Source organism: Cottoperca gobio, chromosome 19 (genome assembly GCF_900634415.1).
Source record: "Cottoperca gobio chromosome 19, fCotGob3.1, whole genome shotgun sequence".
Taxonomy (NCBI): domain Eukaryota; kingdom Metazoa; phylum Chordata; class Actinopteri; order Perciformes; family Bovichtidae; genus Cottoperca; species Cottoperca gobio.
In genome coordinates, this window is record NC_041373.1 from 15380099 (window position 1) to 15406951 (window position 26853).

The window sequence follows — 26853 nt, forward strand, 5'->3', positions numbered from 1 at the left end:
TTATTAATGCACTCTTTTTACAGTAAAACTAACTGACCGTGAAAAACATCTTTTTTTTATTGTAAGTTTTAACATCAGAGAAAATGTTACTTGCGTTTAATAGATAAAGCGAGGGTAGGATACAATGCAGTATAATACTGTACATCATTTTACAGTATAATTAAAACTAACTTTTACGTGGTATGATATACAGCAACTGGATAATTGTTGCCAGTAAATAACTGCACATTTTACATCTTACAGTGTACATATGTGTTTATAACAACCTTGGCACATAGTGATTTATTTTGATGCTGTTGAGTGTTTCTTGGTGGTTTCACAGCACATAACAGTTTACAGTGTTTTGTCACACTAACTTTACATTACACACGTGTACGCAGCTCCTAATGCACTATGAAACAGTGCGTCCTAAAATGTAAACTTGTGTGTAAGTGTCCCATTATGTGTGTAATCTGAGTGCCAGTAAGTATTGTTAAGAGACAGCCGGTTGAATGTGGGGTGTGCTTGGTTTTTTTGCAGATTGCGAGTCCTATTGTAAACCAGTGAAGGGCAACCTGAAGATCAACATGAAGAAATATTGCAAAAAGGATTACGGTAAGAGAGCAGAATTAATGATCAACCATAATTAATAAACACACTGTGTTGTCACTAGTTGACCTGAGTGTGCTTTTCTTTATTATGAATGTGTCTGCAGCGGTGCAAGTGAACGTGCTGGACATGGAGACGGTGGGGGACTGGGCGAAGTTCTCAGTTAATTTGGTGTCTGTGTACAAGAGCCGCGGAGAGCCCATGAAGCGAGGCGACAACATCCTGTGGGTACACATGAAGGACCTGGCCTGCAAATGTCCCAAGATCCAGATGAGCAAACGATTCTTAGTGATGGGCGGCAGCGACGGCGGGACGGGGACGGGGCCAGGGGTCGGGCCCGGGGGCGGGGGCGGAGCCACCAGTCCAGGGGCGGAGCGCATCGGCTTAATGGCCGATAAGAACAGCCTGGTGATCCAGTGGAGGGACGTTTGGACGAGACGCCTGAGGAAGTTCCAGCGCAAAGAGAAGAAGGGGAAGTGCAGCAAAGCGTGATGAGAAAGCAGCGCTCAGCCCTACCTCTCCCTCCATCGCCCACCTTCATGAACCCTTACCTAGCGATCTCCCTCTCCCCCCCCATCCCCCCCGCCATCACGGGAACACTGCACATTAGAAAGACTGCATGTACCCTACCTGTTTTAAGGACCACGTTTTGTGTATATTGTATAATTATTTTCCTTTTTATTTTTCAAGGTTCTTTGTTATGTCTTTTTTTTGTCCAATTGGTTTGCCTTAAAAAGGGACCATTAAAAAGGGTATGAAGTGTAGACAAAAGCAGACGCCATTCCCTCCCTCGACGACGACAGCGGAAATGTCCACTCGTCCCCGAACTACGACCCCCTGACCCTCAGCCTCCGCTTCCTGTCAAGACCGACGGTCTCCTGCCACTTTGTTTGACGTATAAAAAAACCGCACTTCACACACTTCTGTGAGGATTTTATTCAACAGTGTTTGTCACTGACTGATTTCAGCAACGAGACAAGCCGCACATCCTCAGCCTCCTCACGTTTCATTGTTGAAACAACTCGAGCTGGAACACCTGACAACCTTTCAACGTTTGCCGTTAAACATGTTGAGTCTCTGCAGTAACGTCTACAGACTGTAACTATGAAACTCTTGTCCCGCGAGGAACCAAGGGCTCCCTTTGCAGGGACGTTTTCCACAGCAAACCTCAGTCTCACCACCACTGCTGCTGCAGCCAGACAGCCCTCACAGAACACACTGCTCGTGTAGGCTCTTATATCTGCAAGTATTCGATGCCACTGCTCATAGTAGAGTTTATATTCTTCGTGTGGCTACTTGTATCTCATCCATCCATATCCCAGCCATATCCTTATTTGAGATATATCTTTTTGTTTCATTTTAGGCAGAACAAACCCTGTCACCATGTGTGAGTCACATTCCAGGCCTCCGGGGCTGTGCCTCTTCACCACTAGTCCCTCTCATGAGTGGTTTATAAAGTCATGCATCACCATCATGACTCATTGCTTGTCACTTTTTCTGGAAGAAAGATTAAGCGGTGTGGACAAATGGCTGGAATTTCAGAACAATACCAATATTTCCAAGGAGACTTTTTTTGCTTTATGGATAATGTCTTCCGCTCGGTAGTGGCCTTCCAGATGTTGCTGTGTGGCCATTGTCATTTCTTTGTATTTAAATGTCTGAACATTTGGACTGGCAGACTTTTGTTTGCCGAAATAAGAGATTGAAACGAGAGTTCCTTTTCATGCAGTAAAAAGAAAACAAAGTCGGATAAACAACATAATCGTGTTTTTCTCTAGTGTATTTTGACAAAATGAATGAGGCTGGAAAGTTTTTAGTGCTCACTGATTGTATTCTGACATGAGAGGATCATATTTCGTTCCTCATGTGCTTTGTTATGTTTGCATGTTTGTGGTTTTTGCTGGTCCATCAAAACCTTACAGTGAGCAGAGCAAGAACTAAACTAAAAGTGAGCATCGAGATCCAAAGGAAAACTTCCCAAGTCATCTTCCCCCCACTTGCCTACCCTCACACAGTCCCTGTCATCCTTTGCCAAATAAGCATAGTCAGTTTTTAAATTCAATTAAGCGACTATAGAAGTCAGGACCAACAAAAACCACAGAGAGACCCGTCTGGTTGCTCTCAAGCTTTTAATCTGCCTTTTGCTGTTATTTCATTTTGTAAAGCACATTAGAATTTATTTAAATAGAGTACAAGATAAACACACAGTTTTGAGGGGCACGTCAAGCTAGCGTAGCAGCGAGTGTGCCGACAAGCATGTCATGCTAGCGAGTGGTTACGCTCCTCTGGCTGCGGCGGTATGTTTGGTTTGTCATTCTTCCAAAAGTGTCTCTCTGCTCTCTTCTCCGTGTCAGCCACCTTCCTCCCCAAACTCTCTCTTTTAACCCATTTTGCATGTTGTGTATTCAGTGTCTTAGATAAGTGACAGCGCAGAACGAGGCTGCCAAAACTCCTCAGCGGCGTTACTGTAACGCGCTGTAGATCTTGTTTTCACGTCTTCCGAGAATGTATGTCAAACTGTGAAGAACACACTCACGCATGTGTACGGTCTGATTGTAAGTGTTTATGAAATAATGTCACCAAGCTTAAGAATGTGGACGTCATGACAGTTAATGCTATTATAAACTCTGAGCAGGATGTTGTTCAAATCATTGTGGATCTTCATGCTTATCTGACAGTTTTGATTATATTATCCAAAAACAAACCTGTAACCAAAATTCATTATCACCCGCCGCGATGACAAAAGTTTGGTAACTCTTTCTATGTGTATAATGCATTACAAACATACTTATAAAGCATTATAATCTTATAAAAGCACTGTGTACTTACAGTTATAAGCACTCATACGTATTAATAATGCTTTATAACAGTAATCATAACACATAAAGCATTTTATTATGACTTGTAAGGTCATAATACTTTATAATTGCTGGTCACTCACAGGATCAGAGTATTATAATTCCCATTGTTGTTGTATAAAAACTGTTATAATGCATAATAATGTTATTATAAGTATTCTTAAGTTATTATTGTTTGATTTTAAATACTTTACTTCACTTAAAGCAATTAATGACCACTTATGGTAACTCATAACCACATTATAATATATTATAACAGTGCTTTTAATGCATTATTAAAGATCATAATGTATTACAACTATGGGAATTATAATACACTATGATCCTAGTAAAGCGAGTAAGAAGCGCTATGATGCTTGACCTTATTAGTAATTATAAAATGCTTTATAATGTGTTGAATATGAATATTTCTGAGTGATACAAGCTGATTATAACACATGTTTATAATGCATTACAGACGTGGGTATCATAGAAAGTGTAGACAGCACTACGCCCGGGGCACAATTCCCACCGTTGGAAATTCGCAAAAATGCAGAACCAAACAGTCAATTATTTGTGCGTTGGCTGTCCGCAGTGGCCCGTCAGACAGGTGGTGTTACAGTAGCACCAGTCTCCTCGCCCCGGTATGTGAGTATGGCGTGACACATTATGATTGATGGTCAGAGTACGTGCCCGTGAGGCCTCTCTGGCGCTCAACCTCTTAAGCGCCCAACAAACCTGCGAAGGAACTGCGGTGTCCTTGAATCTTTCTTCCAGGCACAAAATCCTTCTTTCCTTTTCTATTGGCTCCCAAGTGCCCACCCTGAATGTTGGAATAAAGATAAGAAGTAAGAGTGAGCCAGATGTTGTTTGGGGGGTGGAAGCGTAGTCCTGTGAAAGCTATTTAGTGAGCCTCATAGGGAGAGCCGTCCTGTTGTTTTACGTTAACAAGCCCAGCAGCTTGGCAGTGGAACTGAGGCCATAACTGCTTTGCTTTGTTTCCCTCCCCTCTTTGCAGCATTTATAGCATTCAACGGTGTGTGTGAGTGTGTGTGTGTGTGTGTGTGTGCGTGTGTGTGTTTGTCTAATTCCCCGAGTAAACAAGTGATGCACATGACCTGAAGGTGCAGAGATTTGAGAGAGCTCTCATCTGAAGCGGCACTAAGCTTCTCAGTTTGGTCACTGTTTAATGTTTGCATTGACGAGTCTGAACAGCTAATGATGAAGAATTATCATTTACATTTCCCCCCCCCCCCCCCGATTCCCATTTCTCTCTGGTTCGCTTCCCTCTTCGCCTTGTTTAATAAGTCTTGACACATTTTTAATGTTGTAAATATGTACTGAACTGCCTCTACCATTCATGTTGTCTTTCGTAAAAGCGTCCCTTGGCCCGGGATGACTCACGTGTATGGATGTACAAACCAGATGATGTTATATGGATGTGGAAACCAGAAACATATGCTTTTGTGATCACGGCCAGAATACGTGGTTCGGATATTACACAGAATGTATTCCTTTTTTGGTTTTATGTTGTTTCCAAACAACAACCGCCCAATTGTAAATGACTTTGAGGAGGATCGTGTGCAAATGTGACGCGGGCTGATCGAACCCTCTCCCATTGAGGCGCGGGAACTGACACAACAACCCACCACTCTCTCTTACATTACTGTCCTGGGACACTCACACACACACGTTGTCTTTCTTGGGGAAAGGGATTCTTCCCTCAGTTCAGTCCTGCTCTTCACTTCTGTTATATCAAAGTCTTCCTTGTACATTTTTCCTCTGAGGCAATGAACCACTGACTTTTTAATCTAAATGATAAAAAAATAAATTATTAGTTAATGAGCTGTGTGTTGTGTTGATCATCTGTCTCTGTAATTACAGTCATTAGCCTGAGCTGCGGAAATGATGTCAAATTGATATGTGTGTGTCTCCTATTGGAAAGTATGCTCGCATACAGTGGGCACTGCTCCGGTGTGTTTCCACTCACAGGGGCTAGACTGGGGTCTGAAGGGGGAGAGCACTGGGGAGAGGGGCTCCCCTATATGAACAGAGCAAGAGCTAAAGCTCTGTAAATAAACAGCTAGGCACACACACACACACTCAAATGTGTACCTCACCTCTGAGGAAACCCAACTCCAGAGTCGGTTCCAAAGCAGGAAACTCCTTACTCGCTTTCTCCCCCCCCCCCCCCCCTCGTCTCTCACCTACAGTCTCCTCTCTCCTCGTCTCCCCACCCTCTAACCAAACAGGCCAGCTCCATCCATCCTGCTGAAGGTAAATTACAGGAAAGCAACCATTTATCATCACTCTCCCCAGGCATGGCCATCAAGCTTTTGAGACTAGAGGCTGCTGAAATTGTCTGGACACACACACACACACACACACACACACACACACACACACACACACACACACACACGGACCATGACATATGTCTCTGAATCAAACACATCCATCCTGGACATCCTGGCCTCCCGTCAGCCTGCCTGTGTTCCTCTCCTTGTCTCTCCGTCTCATAGCTTGTGGCAGGACTGAGATATTGGACCGAAGTTATATTGAGACATTGCCACACATTATAACTCAATGATGAGAACTTCAAGTGTGTGTGGGAAGCCACTTCAGTGTTAGCTGTGGAGAGCGACTGGTCTGTGAGAGAAGCTGCTTCTTAGAAAACGGCAAAGGGGATCTGGCCAAATACTGTCCATTCTTCCCCCTCCCTATCCTACTGACACTCACACACACATCCACACAAACACACACCACCCAGCGGCAGACGAGGGGGGCTTACCAATCGTGCTTTCATAAGCTGCCAAAGCGGCTTCATTGGCTTTAAATGGAGCCTCATTACCACTGTGCTTCAAAGCTCAACAACGGCATTTTCCAGCATGGGGTCTCTGTGTGTGTGTGTAGGTCTGTTTCCTAAATCTTCTCTTTTTCACTTTTCACCACATTCACGACTTTCCATTTTAATGATCTCTATGACTTATTTCCTCTATTTTTACTTCGACCCTCCCCCCCCCCCCATCTCGTTCCCCTTGGAGACAGCGAAAGCATGTGTGAATATCTGAACGTATCTGTGAACACTCATGTATGCTTGTCTGTGAGTGTGTGTGGGTCACCAAGTACTAACCCCCACTGGAAACCGCAAAAAATGTGGCGAGAAATCTGTGTGGACCAAGATCATAAATATTCAGTGGTGAAGGTCTGATCTCTCTCTCGCTCTCTGCTGCATGTCTTTCCTCTGAGTGAAACCAGCTGTCGGCTGAAGAGACACCGCTCCCTCTGGAGCTGACAACATGCATGACAATGACCACACCTCTGCACATCGCACATCTGTCATCCTTCAATCTCTCCATCTTTACATTTTTCCCATTTTAAACTAAAACAAAAGCACATTTCATGGCTCCAAAAGGAAATGTCTTCTTCTCAAACCCAATCTTCTATCTGACAAATGGGCCAATCACATGCATGAGACTCGTGGTCAATTTTCCAGACACAAGCACACACAGTGTCGAGGATTGTAAGGGGCTGCTGTCGCACAAAACTGGGATTCAGTGTTCCTTTGTTGGTCTTTTTTTATTGGAGAAACAAACTTTATTGGGCCAGTGAGTGATTGAAAATGAGTGAGGAATAGGGGGTAATTTAAAACCAGTGTGGTCCCTGATAGGAGCATTGTGCAGCACAAGCCTGCTCCTAATCCGCCCCTCAGCTCTGTGTTTGATTGGGTACTGTTGAAAATGGGGATGAGTCTGCCTCTTCAAAGCCTGTAACATAAGAGGAATGTGTGTGTGTGTGTGTGTGTGTGTGTGTGTGTGTGCTGCCCATGTATTAAGGTGATCACAAAAAGCGGATTGTGTGCAGATGGACAAATAGAAATTACACTGATGCATTTTACGTAAGCTCTTCGTGAGTCGTCTCATTTATTACGGCACATTTTAATAGCTTTGCTTCAAGAATTACAATCCTGGCTTTAGGGCTGAGTAATTATTAAACATTCACTTACTTCAATGTGAGCACAAACACTTTTAATGATGTATAAAAAAAGAATTATTTGCAGTGTTGTGTTTGGCAAAGAATGCTCCATCTGACTGTGGTGGGCTACTTCAGGATCAAGCCCGGGGCACGCATTTCGGGTTTGGGATAAAGGTTGGATACGGAAATCAGAGAGCGTCTTTGGCTTTGATTTTGCCAAGGTCTGAGGAGAGAGGAATGTCAAAAAGATAATTCTCCTCGCGCTCTTTAAAAGTTGGACTGGATGACGGATGGAGAGAACTTTGCGCTCCCTGCTTAGATCCGGTGTGAAGGGTCAATTAATCATCTATACGGGACGTATGCTTCATCAAACCAGAGTAACTGGAATATAAAAATGAAATGCTCTCAGAGCAGCCTATGATGAGTCCCACATTTTATAGGAAAAATGTATTCTGAATTAGTAGATTTCAGAGAGCATTATTCATTCATATTTGTACAAGTGATGACAGACTGATTGGTGAAAATGTGCCATGTGAGGAGTGTCCATGCTGAATTGGCTTTGAGTCCCATTGGTCGTCCAGCCAAACACTTGATTAAATATGCATAATTCAGTGGTGAACCAGGGGGCGAGCTGGGTTTAACATAAATCTGACTCATTTTTTGGAATACATATACACAGTTTCTTTATAAAAGGACAGACAGAGACATGTTTTGTTGCCGAGTCCAATCGAACCGGGGTGGGATGATTGGAGGAAGCATTTATTCCAAAAACTCTGGTTCTGGATGGATTTTAATCTCAGATAAGACCCAAGTTCAATCGTTTTCGAAACAAAAAACTGTTATTTCTTGGCTGAAAAAACTTTTCTCTCTACTTCTTTCCATGCTCTTCCATTTCTGTCTAATAAAAAAGTAGATTTAGTAAGAATGCTCCTCTTTCCTCTAGGCTCAGGCCCTCTTTCAGCTCTACACCCCTGGGCTATACTGTACCGTTACTGCGTTAGGTCTGGGCCGATCCACTTCAGACCCCATCTGTTGGCATTTAGTACCAGCTTCCCCGCCTCTGCACTGATCTCCGGTCTACATTAACTGCCCTAATTTGTCTGCCAAAGCCCACTCTGATTGTTACCATGTGATGTTATTTGAAAGGTGAGGGATGCCTACTTATCTTTGAAGACGGACAGAGAGACAGAGCAGGGGGGGAGGGTTCAAAATAAGAGAGGGCAAGCTGGGTTAGGTGAAAAAGGTTGAGAGAGGAAAGGAAAGTGATTAGAGAATGACGTAAGGAATAGAGACCACATGACATGCTGAGGACGAGATGGGAAGAGCGAGTTAGCGGTTGAGACGGCTCATGAAATGTGTAAAAAGTGATCTATGTGGTTTTGATGGGGGTTTTTTTTAAGACAGGGGCCTTTCCCTCCAGAGATGACAGTGATGAGTCCAGACTGAGATGTCATCAAGCTCCACAGTTCACTGGGCCTTTTGCAGTCATGCTTCGATGTCTGCAGGCCAACATTACCCCCCAGTGAAAAACACATCCCCTTTTTCCTCTTAGAAGTTTCCATTCTGAGACTTTTTCTCTTCCTCTGCGTCCGCTTCTCATGAAAAGGACCTGGAGGCTTTTCCATGCCAGTGGGAATTGTGGTCTTTACGTTTGGGACAGTCAGACGTGGAGTGGAGATCTGGTGCTGAGATGAGCCTCTGGGTACATTTTATTGTCATGGAGCAGCCTGGTCTCCTAAAAATGACATTACCACACAAATAAAACGGCATTGTCGATCATTTTCGCCATGTTCACCATCTAAATTTGGGGTGTTAGCATTCTAACATTTGTACACGTTGTATATCAACTTCAATTGGATCGGAGAAAATATCGGGAAAAGTGTGCGTGTGTGTGTGTGTGTGTGTGTGTGTGTGGGGCATTTGAAACTTAATGGTGTTTTAATTCTTTCCAGAGTTGAATTAGGCCATGACTAGACAGCATCGTCTCCTCATAGGCAACAAAACATCTACATCTGATTCCAGATCAGCATCAACAGGCATGTGACAGATTTTTCCTCACTATCACCCGACTCACTGGGTTATAAAAAGGGCAAGCAAAGCTAAACCTCCCCCCCTCCCTCTACAAAGCCTCACCCCAGCTGTGGCGTGACTTGACGGCAGCTGCTCACCAGGACGCGGTTCTGCTCGGAGGACTCTCAACTCAGAGACCCATCACAGCCAACGACAGCTCCTCGATCATTACTCTTCCACTATGTCTAAATCGGCCATGGATATTTGAAATGAAACATGTTGATGTTGCTTTTTCTATTGCGTTTTGACAGTCTCGACATTCAATCACTCACAGGCCCAATAAAGTCTTGTCATTTACAGACTTGGTAAGTATTAAAACCAATGTCAAACTGTGCTGCTGTGTCTGACACAATGAGTGCGCTGTGACTCCAGAGTAGTATCGCAGAAGCAGTTTCAATCCGTCCCAAATTCTTCTTCTCATTAACACCAATCATTTTCATTTACACAAACATTAGCTCAACCCAAAGCGATCGATTACGGCGGATAGTGTGGTAGGGTTTAGAGAGAGGACATTTTGAAGTGGAATGCTTCCTCAGGGAGCAGAAGGGCATCGTTCCTCCCACCCGTCCCCCCGTCCACCAGAGGAAGTTCTGGACAACCAGGGCCTTGTGTCTGCCAGGGAAAGCAGGAATCAGGCTCTTGGTTCAACAACACAGGCACCTGTGAAAATATGGGCAGCACACCACGTATCAAACCAAATAAACTTACCTTGGCGTAGAGCGAGGGCACGCTCTGATGACAGATGCCACTCGGCAGCCACGCCCGCAAGCCAATAAAACACCTCGCTAGCGTGATGGTAGAGCTAAGGACTAGATCTGGTTTTCATGACATAGAGGCGTCACTTGTGTCTGCATTTAGATTCTGGTTGAAGCAGAAATGGACGCCAAAAAAACTGTATGGAGGGTTCTTAACTGCAAGAAAAGCATATAGAGCCTTCCGCCTATGACAAGGCTACACAGGAATAACAACCTCAGCATTTGCAAAACACCAGAATATACATACAATGAGTGAGTGAGGCTGCGATCAGTCATTTTTAATAAAGGCAAATTCCTATGAGTGTGTGTCACAGTTCAGTGGCTAGCTGGGCTGTGCAGGACCCACGGCTTGACATGGTGCTGTAAAACCAGAGGAAACCACACTTCCTGTCCTCTACTCCTGTTTCTCGAGCGGTATTGGCTGAAGCCAAGCTATGGCCATGGCTGCATGTAGTATAACCAGGAAGCCATCTCAATTTACTTTGGCACCCTAGTCTCAGCATTACCAATGCCGACTGAGACCGCTAGGCACTTAAAGACACACACGACATGTTCGACGGGCATCCAGATGCAGGCGAGGACCATCCTGGCATGATGCATTCCGGTTTCCTTTTCCTCCTGACAGGCATAATGAAAGAGTCATGCTTGGCAGAATGTCGACGAGCTATGGAGTGGTGCGGCATGTTGGTAAATCGTTACTTTCTAGCGCTCATTGCAGCGGAAGAAAAGGTACCTCATTATGCAAACACGAGTGACTGGAAAAACAATCCAAACCAGTGCAATAGGCCAGAAACTCAGAACCACTGGCTGCATAACAAGACCAAAAACTTTTCCTCTTTTAAAAACAGTAAACTTCGGCCTTGCATCCGGGAAGCCTGATTAAAATGCATTACACAAATTATTTCCATCGTAATGTTCAGTGAACCTGTTTAAATCATGTTTTACACTGAATATGGTTAGTGGTGGTGCCTCACGGTTTCCTCTGTGTAAATAATGTCATATCTGGATCGTTTTAAACATATGGCGCTGCTAATGAAGTTTAGCTTGGGATGTGAAACTGTATGGCTGACATGAAGATGGGATGAAGACAACTTACTGGCCAACACATTATTTCTTTATTAAATGCAGGTGTTCAAACGATATCACCCAATACAAGAGCAATGATATTCTGAGATACGGGACTGTCAGTAAGGAGCAATAGAGAAAATCATTGAGTAATGCTTCACCTGAATGTGCACCTGTCCTAGCGATCCAAGAAACCTGAGATAGGGATGGGGGCAGGGGAAACCCCATCGAAGTGATTGTGACAGAGCCAGATGTGTGTTTTTTTTAAAGAATTTCAACAGACTTTAGTGTGTTTTTTGTCCGCTAAAGGAGACCATCTGATAACCAATCGGATGTCAGTTTTCTGCACATTCTCGTCGTAAAATGAAGACACGTCTTTCAATACTTGATAACCCTTCTTTATCCTTGAACCGGCATGCACTCTCACGTGACCTTTAGGTTCTATATATATTTTCTCTCATGCCTCCTGCTTTGAAAAGTCAACACTGATGTTCAAATATGAAGGCTCGGGTGTTTACATAGCCCACTGACACAAGCTGGCCATTTCGCAGAGAGATGAAGCAGCTTTGTGTATAATCAAAAACACAGCAGACTTGAACGCAGCATCATGAAGAAGCACTTAACTCCTGAATCCAGCTATATCCGCTCTGCTGCAGCGCAAAGAAACCTACAAATGACAGTTATCTTTGGGGTCCAAGTTCAGAGTTAGGGGGCTATGTGTGCCAGGTGCCATGACAAAGTTGTGATTATTATTTCAAGGCTGAGGTGAGGAGAGGGTTATTGGGGTAAAGGGAGTGGGGCGGCCGTACCACACAAAAAGCACGCGTAATAACAACCAGGTGAGGAGGCTTCGTAAGCTCGCTGTAATGCAACAGACTCCTGAAGCTCCGTGTGATTGCAAAAATGAAAACTAGGTTTATAAATGAAATGAAGAAAACACAAGCGAGAGAACGAAGGATTTTGTTTATGTCCTCCTTGTCAAAAACACCATACTTGACCTTCACAAATTGCCAAGCTTGTAATCATAGTTAAGTGCAGGCGGCACAAGCCAAATGTTCATAATACAACATCTGTTTGTTTTATGTCATAAACACCGTTAATCTCTGGCAGCGCTAGCCCGTCTTCATTCCTTATTTATCTTTCAACAAATCTTAGTCAGTCAGTTGAGGGCGACATTAGGTGGGAGTCAATTACAAGACACCTTTTGAAAAGTCCCTGAAGACCTGTTGGTTTGTGGTGTGAACAGCGGTGTCGCATTACACGTCTAAAGTGAGCTGCAATAGGCTGACGGTCATTAGAAGGTGTTGAGCTACAATATGGCTAACACCAGCCCTACAATAACCACTGTGGTTATGACTTTTCAGCGGCGGTTAGCGCGGCCTACTGTGGAGTTTGATCGACTCAAGCGCTTTGGAAGTGAATTAATGTTGACTTGGAGCCATTAGCGTTTTACCTCAGAAATATATGGACCTGAATAGTTATTTGTGGGAAGATCATTTGAAGCAGATGTGTCATCTGAAAAGTTCTCTCTGACACGTATGTTTGTTTTTCTGTGAGAATTCGCCAAAACAAGAGTTCAGTAAGTTTAGAGAAGGCGAAAAATGTGTTTTAGAGAATTTCACAATTACTTTTTCAAAGCTAAATATATTTTATGGTGTAAAATAGTTTAATTCTTAGAATGATTTCCCTTCAATGCAATGCATTATATATTCTTATGACTTAACTTCTGCTGGCACAATTAATAATTCTTCTTCTTGCTTTAATATGTTATATCTTTGTCGGTGCACACTAGTGATTCTCCATAAACAAAAGATGAGCTGTACAATCACATGCCTCTATCCAGGTGAATATATTTGTATTTCTCAGTGTAATACATGTATCCTTTCATTTTTCTCATTCTTTTTTTAACTGCCACCATCTGGTTTTAATCAAGGGGCCATCTGGTTACCCCCACCGCATACTACCCACCCACCCCCCCACCTAAAAGATGGAAAGTTACACATGTGTGCAGCGCTCACTTTTATACCTGAGAGGTGAGCTCTTTCCAAGAAGAATAGTGGCTAGTCAGTGAAGAATATATCAACATAAATAAGGATTGTAAGAAAGTTACAGGCTACTGTTTATGTCAGCGAAGCTTTTATCCTTCATAGACGTAGTAGAGCACTTAGAAGATAAATAACCGGATAACCTTCAGGAGTTGGTAGAGACCAAAAGTAGAGCAAAAAAAACCTGAATATTGGACTTTTATCAGACACGAGTATGATTGATAATGTTGCTCAGTGACTGCTGGACGGGAACATAAGCAACTGTTTACAAAGAAGGTGATGCTGAATTATAATCCAGAGAGCAACACCTCTCTGTGTGGGTCAGATAAACACAGAACTTACCCCCAGGAGAACGCTGGTCGAGTCTTTTGAGGAACTAAAAGTCAATGTTGAATAAAGAAGATGAGGCCGCTTGTTGACGGTAGCTTGGCTATTTAAAAACGGCAAGTTTGTACAGGAAGTCACGTGATGTGCTAGTGACGATTCATGGTCTGCTGTTTGCTAACTCCACCTTTTGGTATCGACTCAGCTCGCTTGAAACCACAACCGAGGTGGTACCAATAAAAGTACCACGTACCGGCTGCTATCCGCATAGAGCTGTGCTGTACGTGCAGTCCACAAAATCAGTTATGACTTAAGTCAAACCAACTTCTCCATCTCAACATTAAATTGCAATTGTACAGATGACAGTTTGAGTGTTACAGTCAACACCTGAAGTCAGTCATTGATGTTGTCTGCCAACCCTTATAGCTAACCTATAACTGTAACAGCTGCCTCCCCACCTCCACCCCTTCAGCCTTGGTGCAGCACAAGGAGTCCCCTCACTCTCTCACTCTGTCTATTTGTCTTGACATCTTTTACCACCGTGCTAGCCGCTGCCTCTAGCCTTCAACTTTTCTCCCACGGTAGAACGTGCAGTCGGTGCTGCAGATGGCACCGACCTCCGCCCACTCTGAGTATTCCTCCTCACAGCCTCGTGCATACCTGTGGCCAAGCCCAGCTGCAGCAGAACAAACATACAGAAAGCCTGCATTCCTCTACACCCTGGGCCTGCCTGTCTGCTTAGCATAAGCCCTACTGACTGTTGCATTGCTATTATAATGTTGTGGCAATGTTAGCTTAATGTTAGATGATGTTGAAAGTGAAAAGATGCCCATGCAGCATGCAGAGAGTCAGGATGTAATGAATCCTGATGCATTGGGCTGAGTTTAGATAGAGTACATCACCTCAAAGCCTGAACGTTACATATCATATACCATATATATTGAAATCTACAAAACACGCATACAAACTGGAAGACACAACCCAACAAAGGAGCTCACTGCCTCGCAGCTACAGTCGCAAAAGTAGAAACATTTCTTGGAACTTTTCTGTCAAAATTAGTTATGACTCAACCTGTAAATCAAAGTTCATTAAATTAAGCAGTGAGTGAATGTTGGATCCGTTTAACAAACAGAGCTCTACGCCGCATTTATCGTCTGCTTATACTGAAAGCTTCAGCGATGGATCTCATCCAGGTGAAAGAGAAGAGACTTGTTGTGGAAACACTGCTCATGCTGAAAAGTAAACTGTAATTCTATTTGGTTATAATAAGGATTTGAAACCCTTTTTTTTATGTTTCCTGTAGTTTAATCTTCTTTTTTAGTGAATGTGCTAAAAGTGAAGTATTTCTCCTTTAACAGGTGCTGCTCAATTCAACAGTTTCAAGTCTTCTCCAAAACAGCCTGGTGTTCATTTAGTAAACTATGTTCCCATTTAGAGTAAAACAGACGATGAGGTCGGTTAGCTTAGCTTAGCACAACGCTTAGCTTAATCGGCATGTGAGGAAATATGGAGCCGTAATGACTGTGAGTAATCACTGAACGTTAGTTGTGACATAAATATCTATTGTTTGACAGCTCTAATAGAGAATATCATTGTTTTCATATGTCTGTGTGCATATACGAAAGTGTGCATGTGCACATATGTCAAACCCAGCAGCCAGTCTCATTAAATGCATCCTCAGGCTTGTAAAGGCCCTTCAGAGAGGCACACCTGAGCCGGCTCGTAAACCCTACAGCCGGAGCGACCTGTGCAGCTGTCTGCCTGTCTTGCTTTGTGGCTGTTAGCTGCCTGTTAGACTTTCACAGCTAACTTATTACCTGGTCATGCTTACTCAACTTCTTGCTTTAGTTCTTGATCACTGTATTTATTTTAGTTTTTTTTTTAGTGTACAACTCTTTCTGGTGTACGTTCATATCCAAACTTCTTATCCTTTCACCACCACACACACACACACACCTGCACAGTCACTTAAATACCTGTTGTCGTTCCAAACCCTTCATTCACTTTCCCTCCGTGGCTTTTCCTTCCACCGAAACTGGAAAAGTGCATGTTTTGTGTGCAGCTTAACATTCTGAACAACCTATGCTCACATAAACAAACACACAATTTCCCCCACGCAGAAACACACACCTCCTGTTGGTATGCATCCACATGAATATCTAGCTTATGGCCAGCAGGGTGGAAGGTGAGCTTTTCCCGTTTGGAGCTCTGCCAGTTTTCTTTTCATTACTCTACCTGGGGGCTGAACCCCCACTATCACAATAAGCTTTATTTTTATCGACATGTCCAGACGGAAGCAGCATTCCAGGGGATTAGGCTCAATTTCACTTGGCCTCCAGTGTTTTTAGGGAATACCGTACTCCCACAACTGCCCCTCTCCTTTTGCATGTGGAACATGCCGCTCACTAAATATCATATTTCCACTGATATCGCATATTGTTATTCCAAAACTGAATAGAATAATTCAAGTTGTTTGCCTTTCTGAAAGGTTTCATTGTAGCAGTTATTGTGCAGTTAATTGAACCCCATGTTTACAACGCAGCCGGCACAGCAACTGTTATGTGAAATGTTGTATCTGTCATAGTTTGCATGCTTAGGGGAACAGTAAAGCCACATATTTGTCTAGTATTCAGTGTTAGTGTACACTAGAGCAGTGGTATTTCTCAGGAATGGTCGCAGTTGTTGTCACAGACCCGCTGTCGTCTGTAAATCAACCTGCAGAGACGGAGAGAAGCCAGGAGTTAATTGTAATATCTTTAAATATACAGTATAATACTTGAGGCCTGGCTGGGAGCCCCTAAAGTAATAATCTATAATATTGGAATAACGGAGTATGCAGCTTGTCCAGCAAACATACAAAGAAAAGAGCAACACCTAAAGAAGAAAACAGTTAAGTAGCGGCCATATTATTTGAAAAACCAGTCATCTCTGGGAACGATTCTTGTTGCAACTTAATTGTGTAAACCACCCAATTTAAGATGGATTTAACCAAGTGGATCCATACACAATAATTTCATGAACTATCACATGGGTATTCATGCACCCAAAGACCTATCATGTAGCCAGATAACTACTTATAATGTGCATCAACCACCAGTATAGTAATGTAAATATTTCAAACGTCCAATAAACTAAAGATGAACAATATAAATGATACAGACTTTTTAAAGTAGGCTTTAAAATCATATCCACTCCCTGGCCAGTAAATGTGCACTTTATTACGTCATAATTCTGTTCATTATTTAAAAAAAGGGAAACCAAACAGGGATTGTCACTTCAGTGCGTCTCTCCTGGCACCGAATAAAACCCTAAAACTTATCTCCGATCATCAAAATGAGTTATTTTGCCCTAAAATGGCTTAGCTATAACGCTACACCTTTGCCTCATTAAGTATGCGTGTAAATATAAATATGCAAATTAGTCTGAAACTGAAGCTTACCGGTTGACCAACACGTTGGCTCGTACTCACTGTGTCTTCAGGACACATGGATGGAACAGTGTGAGGCTTCAATATAAGTTTTATGGCAAAAGCCTTCTGTTTTTGGGTGACGTTTTTCAAAACAGTGCTCTGGAAAAGGACTTCTGCAAACCTCTGATACCCTTTGTTTCACCGTAGCGTTACGCTAATGTTATGGAAAGCCCCACCCCTCAAGTTGACGGGATTGGTTCCAGGTATGTGACATATGAAACCCTGGTTTGTCTGACGCTGCAGCTCCAAGGCGGAAATGCTCAGTCATGGCGTTGACTGCTTATTTCACTCATGATATGTTTTGAAGCATATAAAAAAAACACTATATGGACATGTTAACGAGGTTAGAAACTTGATTTTCATTGGAGCAGGTCTTTAAAACACGGACCCTTCACACACACACACACAAACCCCGTTCTGTATTAGTGTATTAAGTAACGTAACGATTTTTGGTTTAATTATCGCCCGACTGTGTTGTTTTATGCTGGATGGTTTGTAACTCTAGCCGTGACCATGTCAGCATGTCTGCTATGAGAGTATGCTGGAGAAACGCTTCCATTAGAGGTTAAATCACTGGCTGTGGAAACTGAACCTACAGCCTTCTCTGGGTCAAACCACAAGCATCAAGTTGATGTCCAACACACTGAAGCCTTTTCATAACCCCAACTCCCACAAAATACATTTAAAAAGTGGAGCTTTCTCCCATATACATTGCCTCTCCTGATGTTAAGATGATTTGTAATTAGAAACAGTTGGTGAACACACTTTAAATCCACCTGTTAAGTCTCGGTTTCTACCACCATAGTAAGGAAATAAACTGCTGGCAATAGCGTGTGTTAGCCTCAGCCTATTAGTGTTTTATCATCCATGGTTTGAGGTAAGGCAGTTTGGTTGGGGGGGTTGACCTTGGGTAGTGGTGCCTCCCCCTCAGTCTGAGTCTGTATATAGAGCACCCCACCTGTAATTATCTGGGGATTACCCCTTTATATGAGCGCGCTTTATAGCATCCGAAGGGACTTCCTGCTTCTCCCTCCCCCCAAAAAAACTCCAATAAAAAGCCACCTCTGTAGCATCACAGCAGGGCACCAGCCAATCAATGTCCTTCCCCAGAACTCAATGTTCACAAAATTGATTTTTAAAGGGCACGCAGTTCATGTGGACTCATTTATATGTTAGAAAACACAAGAGAGAGTCATAGATTACTCAAGCCAGTATGTAAAGATGGTGGTTCAGTCCGTGTAAATGGAGAAGTTGGAGTATTTCAACCACCTGCTCTCACGATATGGATGTTTTCACAAGCAGTGTGCCCAGAGCTGGAATACAACTTCTCTTTTTTTGCAATTGCGAACAGGTTACTGGAACAATTTTGCCGTTGATAAATCTCTAATATTTGAATAGTGGCACTGATCAAGTCACGAGATGTGTCAGAGTGCTTTCCAGCTCAAACCCTAAAAGGCACAACTCCTAATCCACATGTTGTTGAAGGGAACAAGGAAAAGGAAAGAACTGTAAAATCAGGCAGGAATTCTCTTTATGGGGCGCCAGAACACAGCTGCCTGTTGGAGCTGGCCATGGAAGTCCGTGTCACGGGCAAAGCTGCGAGTTGCTGGATGTATAGTGGCGTTTGCCAGATGGTTAAGTCTTTTAAGCACACTGACACTAAAAAACACTCTTAGCTTACAGGTGCATCCACTGTCTCAGTAACACACACACGCACAGATACACACCTCGATGTTGCACCAGCTATGTTATTGCTCCTGGACTGTGCCTTTACAGCCTGTAGCATCGCTGTCGCACGCAATGTGCCGACTGAAAGCTCCCCAAGTCACAGAGAGAGAGAGGGGAAGCCAAAGTGGGAGGGAGCGACAGAGGGAGCATGCAAAGGATTTAGACATAGAGTATGAAAAAAAAAAGGCCATTAAGTGACTCGTCTAGCTTTGCCAAACACAGTCACACCCAACTCAAAGGATCAACTTCCACCACTTGTCCACTGCCAACCATGAAAAATTAATTTCATGGATCCAAATTGAAATCTCCATTTAAGTGAGTGATTGGGGGAAATCCAAGAGAACATTTTGTTAAAACTGTGTTCTGTTTTGCTCAAAATATACGGCATACATTTCACAAACTGAAAGCAATGCCAGCGTGAACAGGTGGCTCACAGAACGAAAATGCAATGAACACCCATTTTTACAAGCCTCAAAAACCCCAAAGGTGTATGTTGCCTCATTCTGGGTTGAGTTTGGACTGTTTCCCATAAAAACGAGCATATTTTAAGGGAATCGCAGAGATTTTAAAGGCACTGCGGCACTTTTATAAATTAAACTCCACTAAACATATGATGGTTTCCTCAACTCCAGGTGAGAACAACTTGGGTCATCTTCTCTACGATGGTCATTGTTGACCTTTAGAGGAATGAGCAAAGTTGTAGAAACACTGAGGTGCGAGTTGACCTTCGTTCCTCTCCTAAGGACAAGCATATAGCTTAAATTTTTATGGCTACTTGTTAGCCATTTTAGTCGTCACCATCTTGTTTTTTGGAACCAGAAGTGACCATATTTGGACGTGGGTTGAAGCTAGTGAGGAGTGAGGCCCCCACAGCTAACAAAGCTTATCAGCTACCACTAGCTAGCTAGCTTGGTTAGCAAGGTGCATTGGTAATTCTGTGATAATAACTGTGATGCTAACTTTGGCAAGCGAGAAACATGTTTCAAACTAAATTTACTTACCTAAAAAATGTACATCCAACTCCTTAGAGTGTCTTTAATTGGCTACAACCGAATCCTGAAGTTGAGATTATTAGTCATTTAAAATTGTGTTTGTGTTTGTGTCCACCTAATGAATATAAATGATCCTAAAAGATGTTCGACTCGAACTCCTGAGGACAATATGTGGCTGCTAAATATGCTCCACCAGCTGGTTGCTAACGTTGTCTGTCTGCTGTTTGATGCACTACAAGGAAGCCTACAATGGACATTTACCCTCACATGTCCGTGGTCCTTTTTCTGTCTCTGAACTTGGAAAGGTGCTTCCCGCAACAACTTCAACCAGATGCAAAGTGGAGGTCAAGAGGGGGCATTCCCTTTTATGAAAGGGTTTATTAAAAAATAATACGGGGGAGGGGCCGAATCATACTTCATCATTCTTTTTGCGGCAGTTTTTTTCTTTGGCAGTGCATACAGCCATAGCAGGTGCTGACATTCCTTCTCCACTTCTTCCCTCTATTCCAACCCCTTTTCACTCTCTCCTCAGTCTATCCTTGCACTCACTCCCTCTTCCCTCTTATTGTTCCCTTTTTAATTGCAGATATAAAAATGGCCAAATGCTGCCCCTTTGATGGGGAAGGACATTCCTGGCATCTCTCAGATGTCTGTGCTGCTTTGCGGTAACCCTACTCCGGTTGAAAGCATTTTCCTGGGAAAAAGAGGCGGCTCGCAATCGACGGGGCACAGGGACACCTGCAGCTCTGGCTCAACAGTGACTACAGATCAGCGCTGGACGTGACTCAACACCGACCCAAATGCACACCCACACACACACACACACACACACACACACACACACACACACACACACACACGCACCCTAACACTTGCATTCACACAGCAAAAGTACTCCAGCGCTCGCCTACGCTTCCACACACGTACGGTACATTCCACTCCGAAACTTCCCCCACCTTTCCAACTGCCTCTCCGGTTCATTCAGGGATGTCCAGGCTGATGAGAGTAATATGGTGAAAATGAGGACAGCTGCTCCCATAACCCCTGTCATCAATTTGTCCTAGTCATTAAAATGGTCTGTAATTGGCCTAATTGTGGTCAATCATGCTTGCCAATGGTGCAGAAAAGTGAAGGGTATCCATTTCCAAGAAGAGTGGATGATGAAGTTGGAGCGGGCCGCTCTGCTTCGGAACAATAATTGCTAAATATAATCTTTGTCTAATCCTCACCGCAAATTACCTATTTGATCAAAAGCAGAACAAATGGTGTACTAATGGCAGACAGGTTGAAACAGTATGAGGCCGTCTTTCTCAACGCCAACTACAACTTGTTTTATTTTTACTCCATAATCCAACCCTGCAGAGCTCTGCTTTAAGTCAATATATCATTTGATCAGTCGCAGCACCTCATGACAGGAGCTGAGCCGCCACAGGATTCCTTTCTTAGACCTGCATGGTGAAGTCTGATGAGACAAAACACTTTCAGGTACTGTGAAACTAAATTCCTGCAGCGGGCCCGTCGCCTGTCACTCTCGGCCGTGAGATGATTGACGCCCAGAATACTTCTCTCTTCAAACATCGCATTTCTTATGCACACAAACACGGACACATCAGGCGTGAGGAGAATGTGACAGGAGGCTCTGAGTGACAGCTAAGCATATGCTGGAGAGCTTGGAGGTGGATGAGGAGGGAGGCGGGCAGAGGGTGTGAGTTTCTAGCGAGGTGTGCTGGGGCAGCTCAGGTCGACCGGGACACATGGCTGCGCTGGGAGGAATTTGTATTAAATTCATCCCCCCCCCCCAAAATTGTTTCCAGCCTGCGGCCATCAAAACGCTGTCAGATCACCAGCTCGCTCTCAGTGTCTTCTCTCCCTCTTATCCCCCCACCTCCCATCACACACGCACACACCCTTCGTTCTCTCTCAACTTTGAGTCTTCGCTTACACAAACAGTCAGAGAAAGAAAGGGGGGGGGGGGTGTGGGCAGTCTGGCTGTCTGAGCTGTGATATGTGTGTGTCTGTGTGTGTGTGTGTGTGTGTGTCTGTGTGTGTGTGTGTGTGTGTGTGTGTGTGTGTGTTCAAGCGTGAGCGTTGCAGCCTGTATTGTCGTGTGTATGCATTGATGTGCGTGTGCAGCCTCGTTGAGCCATCAGGAAAGGTCTAACCTCCAAAATGCTTGGAAGGAATAATTTAGGCGCAACTGAAAATATGTCTGGTGATTTCATGCATGCTTGGCAGCAGTAATCAATCTCTTTGAAGTGGTGGCCTGTCTCATTTGGAAACCAAATAAATGACCAATTTCACCAAGTTGTTTGACATCAGGTTAACTGATTGTGCAAAATAGAACCATGATTTAAATTTTTTATGTCATGTCATATCACATCAAGTGCCTCTCTTTGTTTTCTGCCGGTGCCGGTGAGACCGCACCCAAACGTAGAAATTATTATGGAAAGGGAAACCTTTCAGCACTTTTTAGAATCCTCAAGTGAAGTTCTACATCACATTTATCGCCGCCACCACTGACATGTCTGACATCGTCCTGGAGGAAGCAAATCGGGGGGAGTTTCCTCAGAGTCCTGGTCCCAGGTCATGGTTCTGGGTCCCAGCTGTGAGCAGTTTGATGGTTGGTTGAGTTCAGACAGCAAAAACAACTTCTTCCCCTGCTTGTCAGGCCAAAGGTACAAGGCTGTGTGTGTCAATAGAAGGAGGGAGAGCGAGAGAGCTCCTATTCACCACTCTGGGATGTGGAGATGCTGCGAGGGGTTACTCGGGGCAACGGGCCACGCCTGACTGGGGGGCCCAGTCGAAAGGGTGGAGGTCAATTAGAAGCAAATGTCCTCCATCATGGTCGTTCCATTGTAGTACGTGTCTCTCATGTTTTGTTGTACGCAGGAGGACTTGATCTGACCCTAGCCGTATCACTCTCACTCCATATCACTCTCAATAACCATCATCCATCTGAAAAAGGCCTTAAAGTTCGGAAAACCATTTTTTTTAAATCAGCTTATGTCTCATTGCTTTCACAGAGTTCCTCTTGTCTCGGTAATGCAATCCCATTGTTGATTCTGCGATAGAGAGAGTCCAACTCAACCTTTGCCCCCCACCCCCACCCTTTTAGAAGATGGTTTGCGTTGGCCTTCGTCTGGCTGTCAAAACTGAAACCACTTTCAAAAAATGGACAAACCGTAAGATGTGATTTTTCCCTTTTTCCCTTCAGAACTGTGGAAACATCCGGCATTGAGTCAATACAGACATCTCCTTTCCAACCACGTCCTTTTATCATCCTCAGGCTCTCAGCACCAAGACACCACGTCTCCTTCACACTTGGACACAATTATGCTTATAAAACTGTCTCTTGGAAAGGCAGTTACTTACGGCCACACACACACACACACACACACACACACACACACACACACACACACACTCACACACCTCAAAGCAAAGATTATCTACTCCAGATTTGGACTTTTTAAATCCCTTGACAGTTATAAAAACATACAGTATGTCTGACCCCTTGTGGTTTAGGATACAACTCCAACCATTGATGAAACACACACATACACACACACACACACACACACACACACACACACACACACACACACACACACACACACACACAATCTCTGGAGAAGAGATGTTTTTGGCATTAGTCTCTCAAAGCAGTGTGATGTGAGAGGTAAGTAATACATCCTGCAGTGGCACAGTTGCGACGCTCCTGTAGGAAAAGATTTCAAAGATTTCCGAGTAGAGTGAATGACAGGTAGCTGATGTGTTCAGGAGAGACGAAGCGGGGGGAAAGGGAAGAAAGGACTTCAGCAAAAAAGGTGAAACAATGTAGAAAATATGTTGGCAAGGGATATGAGAAATATGAAAAGGAAATATGTAATGTGAACGAAAGGAAGACTGCTGTCAAAGAAGCAGGAATGGGAGCAAAGGCAGGACTGATGGATAGATGAAGAGACACAAGAGAGGTTTATGGGGAGAGAGAAAGATGCAGATAGAGCGAAGAAGTCTGTCCGTATACGGTGGATTAGAACCACATGTGTCTGCCTTAGGTGAGGACACCGCAATGCTATACACACATGCGAGGAAGAATGCCGTCACTTGCACCCACCAGGGGCAACGCACGCCAGAATGCATTTCTCCTGCCAACTTTCTGCTGCTCGCAAGAAACTTTTAACATGTCATCTCTTTCGTCTGGCAAAGCAAATAAATAAATACACTCTTTTATTCCAAGGTCATCTTCCCTCTTACTCAGCCTGCTAACAGAACAATACTTTGGTGAGCGTTGCCATGACAAGAAGCTCCCTGAAGAAACCTATGCGGTCAGAGAAGTCATGGGAAGAGGGCAGCGGGGAAACCGGATGCCCGGGATGCATTGGAGGGCCCGGTACTACGAAGTTACGTCTATGGGTTTTTCTTGCCGTAGATTTATTTTAGCACTTTGATCCTGTGTTCTTCATCTCCCTATTATCTCCTGACAACACATTTGCCATAATTGGTTGAGCGAAGAACTGATTTTCGGATTCTAGAGATTGTTTTGCATTTGAATACATTTAGCGTTACTTGAATGCAGATTACTTTTACATATGTTAACGTGAATGTTCATAAAAAAAATTATAAATTCTGAGACTTTATGCATATCATCTTCAGTGAAACGTATTTAGGACAGTTGAAAGAGAGGGAGGGCGAGATGAGAGGAGAGGAGAGGGGTAGCTGAGAGAAAAGGGGGCGAGACGGCCATGCTATGGGAAAGTGTTTTGGGGAAACCAAATTAAGGGGAAGAAAGGCCGGACACAAAGGCCTTTGAAAGCGGCAGACAGTTCCCTTGACATGTGCCTTAAAAGAGATGCTGCCGCCGATGCCAAGAAGGGGGGAAAGGACAGAGGAGAGAGAGAGAATGGAGAGAGGCTGAGCGAGGGAAGGAAGGAGAGATCAAGGGAAAGATGCACTAAAAGTAAGAAGGTGATGGAAAGTGAGGGTAAGGAGGACAAAACTTCAAGAAGGAAGGGAAGAGCGGTTGAGATCATGATAGGTGTAATAAGTACGAATAAAGGCATCAGTGCAGGTCTGTGGTCTGTGGAGCAGACACTCTTCAAAGGTATGCACTCTGTGAGCGTGTGTACATGTATACTTGTGTGAGAATACTTAGAAGAGATGGAATCCGAGTGTGCAATTGTGTGTGTGTGTGGGAGAGACATTAGAAGAAGGAAACAGCCTGAATTTTAAATGGCACGTATCCCCAACGTCTAATCCATTCCTCAAGGTCTCACTTTTTTTTTTTTTTACAGTGTATGGAAATCCCTGCTGTTCTGCTGCATATGTTTTACATAAATGTCAATGTGCACTGATGAGATTTCTCTTGTGCAATAATGTAGCTGCCCTTTCAGTCCCTGTCTGCTTTCATCAGCTGGTGCTACGTGTTGAATGGGAAAAAATATGTGCGTGTTTTTTGGGTGAAACGATCGTCAATAAAGGACATTAAATGAAACTAAAATGAAGGTCGTAATGTCATTGAATATATAGTTCATTGGACACGTAGGAAGTGAAATAATGGACAAACAACAAACATCCAGTATTTGTGCGTGCTGCCTGCTGCCGATGTCAACAGCAACATCGCAACATGCTTTTATCTTATGCAGATCCAGTCTCTTTGATGCAGGTCGGCCCCTCTCTTTTCCTGCCATTGTGTGCCCCTCACAATTCACACTGGACTCTCTTACTCTTCCTCACACACAGACAAACACACACACATATTATTCCTTCCTTGGGGCTGTGTCTGACTCCGGCATGAAATCAATTTCGGAGCCTGCACCCTCCCACCAGCCTTCTTCAGCGCCCATTTTCTCTCACCATGAAGCGAGACCGTTACTGTGCCAGCCTGAGAATACTCCTCCCCCCCCTCCCAACTGAATGCCCCCATCCCCGTCCCAGAATCCTTCAGTGCTGTGCCCTAGTGTCTCCCTTCCTTCCTTGCCATCACCTACTGTTCAGAATGTCTCTATAGCCCCCGTCTTTCTGCCATATATCCCAAAATTCGGTCTGTACATGTAATATGATCGCATATTAAATTATGAAAATGTAACTAACACAGATAGTTGAGACCACACACTGTGAATCAGTTTCATTCTCACCCTGAGCATGCTGTTTTACTACCACCTGCATGTGTAAAGTAGATGTATAAATTCAAAGACTTACTTAGCTATATAATAAAGAAGCTTGCCTTTGATCATCAGAATGCATTAGCAAGGCTGAATGGGAACCTATTAAAACTCCACATAAAAAAATTGAAGCTTAACAGCAGCTTGGCAACGTGAGAGCCGCATGAAAGGGTTTCAAATCCCAAAATTGGTATAAAGTGACAAATAGTGAGCAAGTTGAAAGAGCGATGGACATACAGAGGTGCGGCGGCACGGCTTTTATCACCGTTATTCCCTCCGCCGACACACACCGCTCCTTCCTAATCCGCACTGACAGAGTTTTCATCATCTGAGGAGGAGGGGACGATGGAGGACTGGAGGGAATCGGCAGAGCTGGGGGGGGGACTTTTCCTCCACTCTCTCCCCAGTGGCGGTGCACCCAGAGCGGCCGCAGCCGGGGCCACCAAGGCCCCCTTTGTGCCAGTTATCACCAAGTGGTGAGTGATGGCGCCGCGGCCTCCCGCTCTCAGGAGAGGGAACGGGGTTCGGAGGGGAGGGGGAGGAGGTGAAGAGGAGAAGGTGCACGAGAGGAGTAGATTGGAATGTTCCCAGAAGAGACAGAAAAAGAGGAAAAGAAAGAAAAAGAAAGAGGCTGTTTGAAGAGATGTTGTATCATCTGTGCTCGTCTCACAGGTGCACCACACGAGGAATGTGCTCTGCTGCGATGACTCAATAGCACTTGAACCATCAATGAAATAGAAAAGAAAAAGCTTCTACTGAGTGGGAATGTTCGGGATTGCACTCATTATCTTTCTAGTTCATCTCATAACCTTGTTTTATTTGACAGGCTCCAATTTAACAA

At 44.0% G+C, this 26853-nt stretch overlaps 1 protein-coding gene across 2 annotated transcripts in view; it reads left to right on the forward strand.

The window, feature by feature from the left end:
- ntn2 (netrin 2) overlaps positions 1-5270 on the forward strand; it is a 42856-nt gene extending 37586 nt beyond the window's left edge. For both annotated transcript variants that reach the window (XM_029456710.1, XM_029456711.1), the window contains exons 6-7: positions 520-594; positions 695-5270. In XM_029456710.1, the coding sequence (XP_029312570.1) occupies positions 520-594; positions 695-1080 (461 nt within the window). In that variant the 3' untranslated portion in view covers positions 1081-5270. The remainder of the gene's footprint in view (positions 1-519; positions 595-694) is intronic.
- The last annotated feature ends 21583 nt before the right edge of the window (positions 5271-26853 follow it).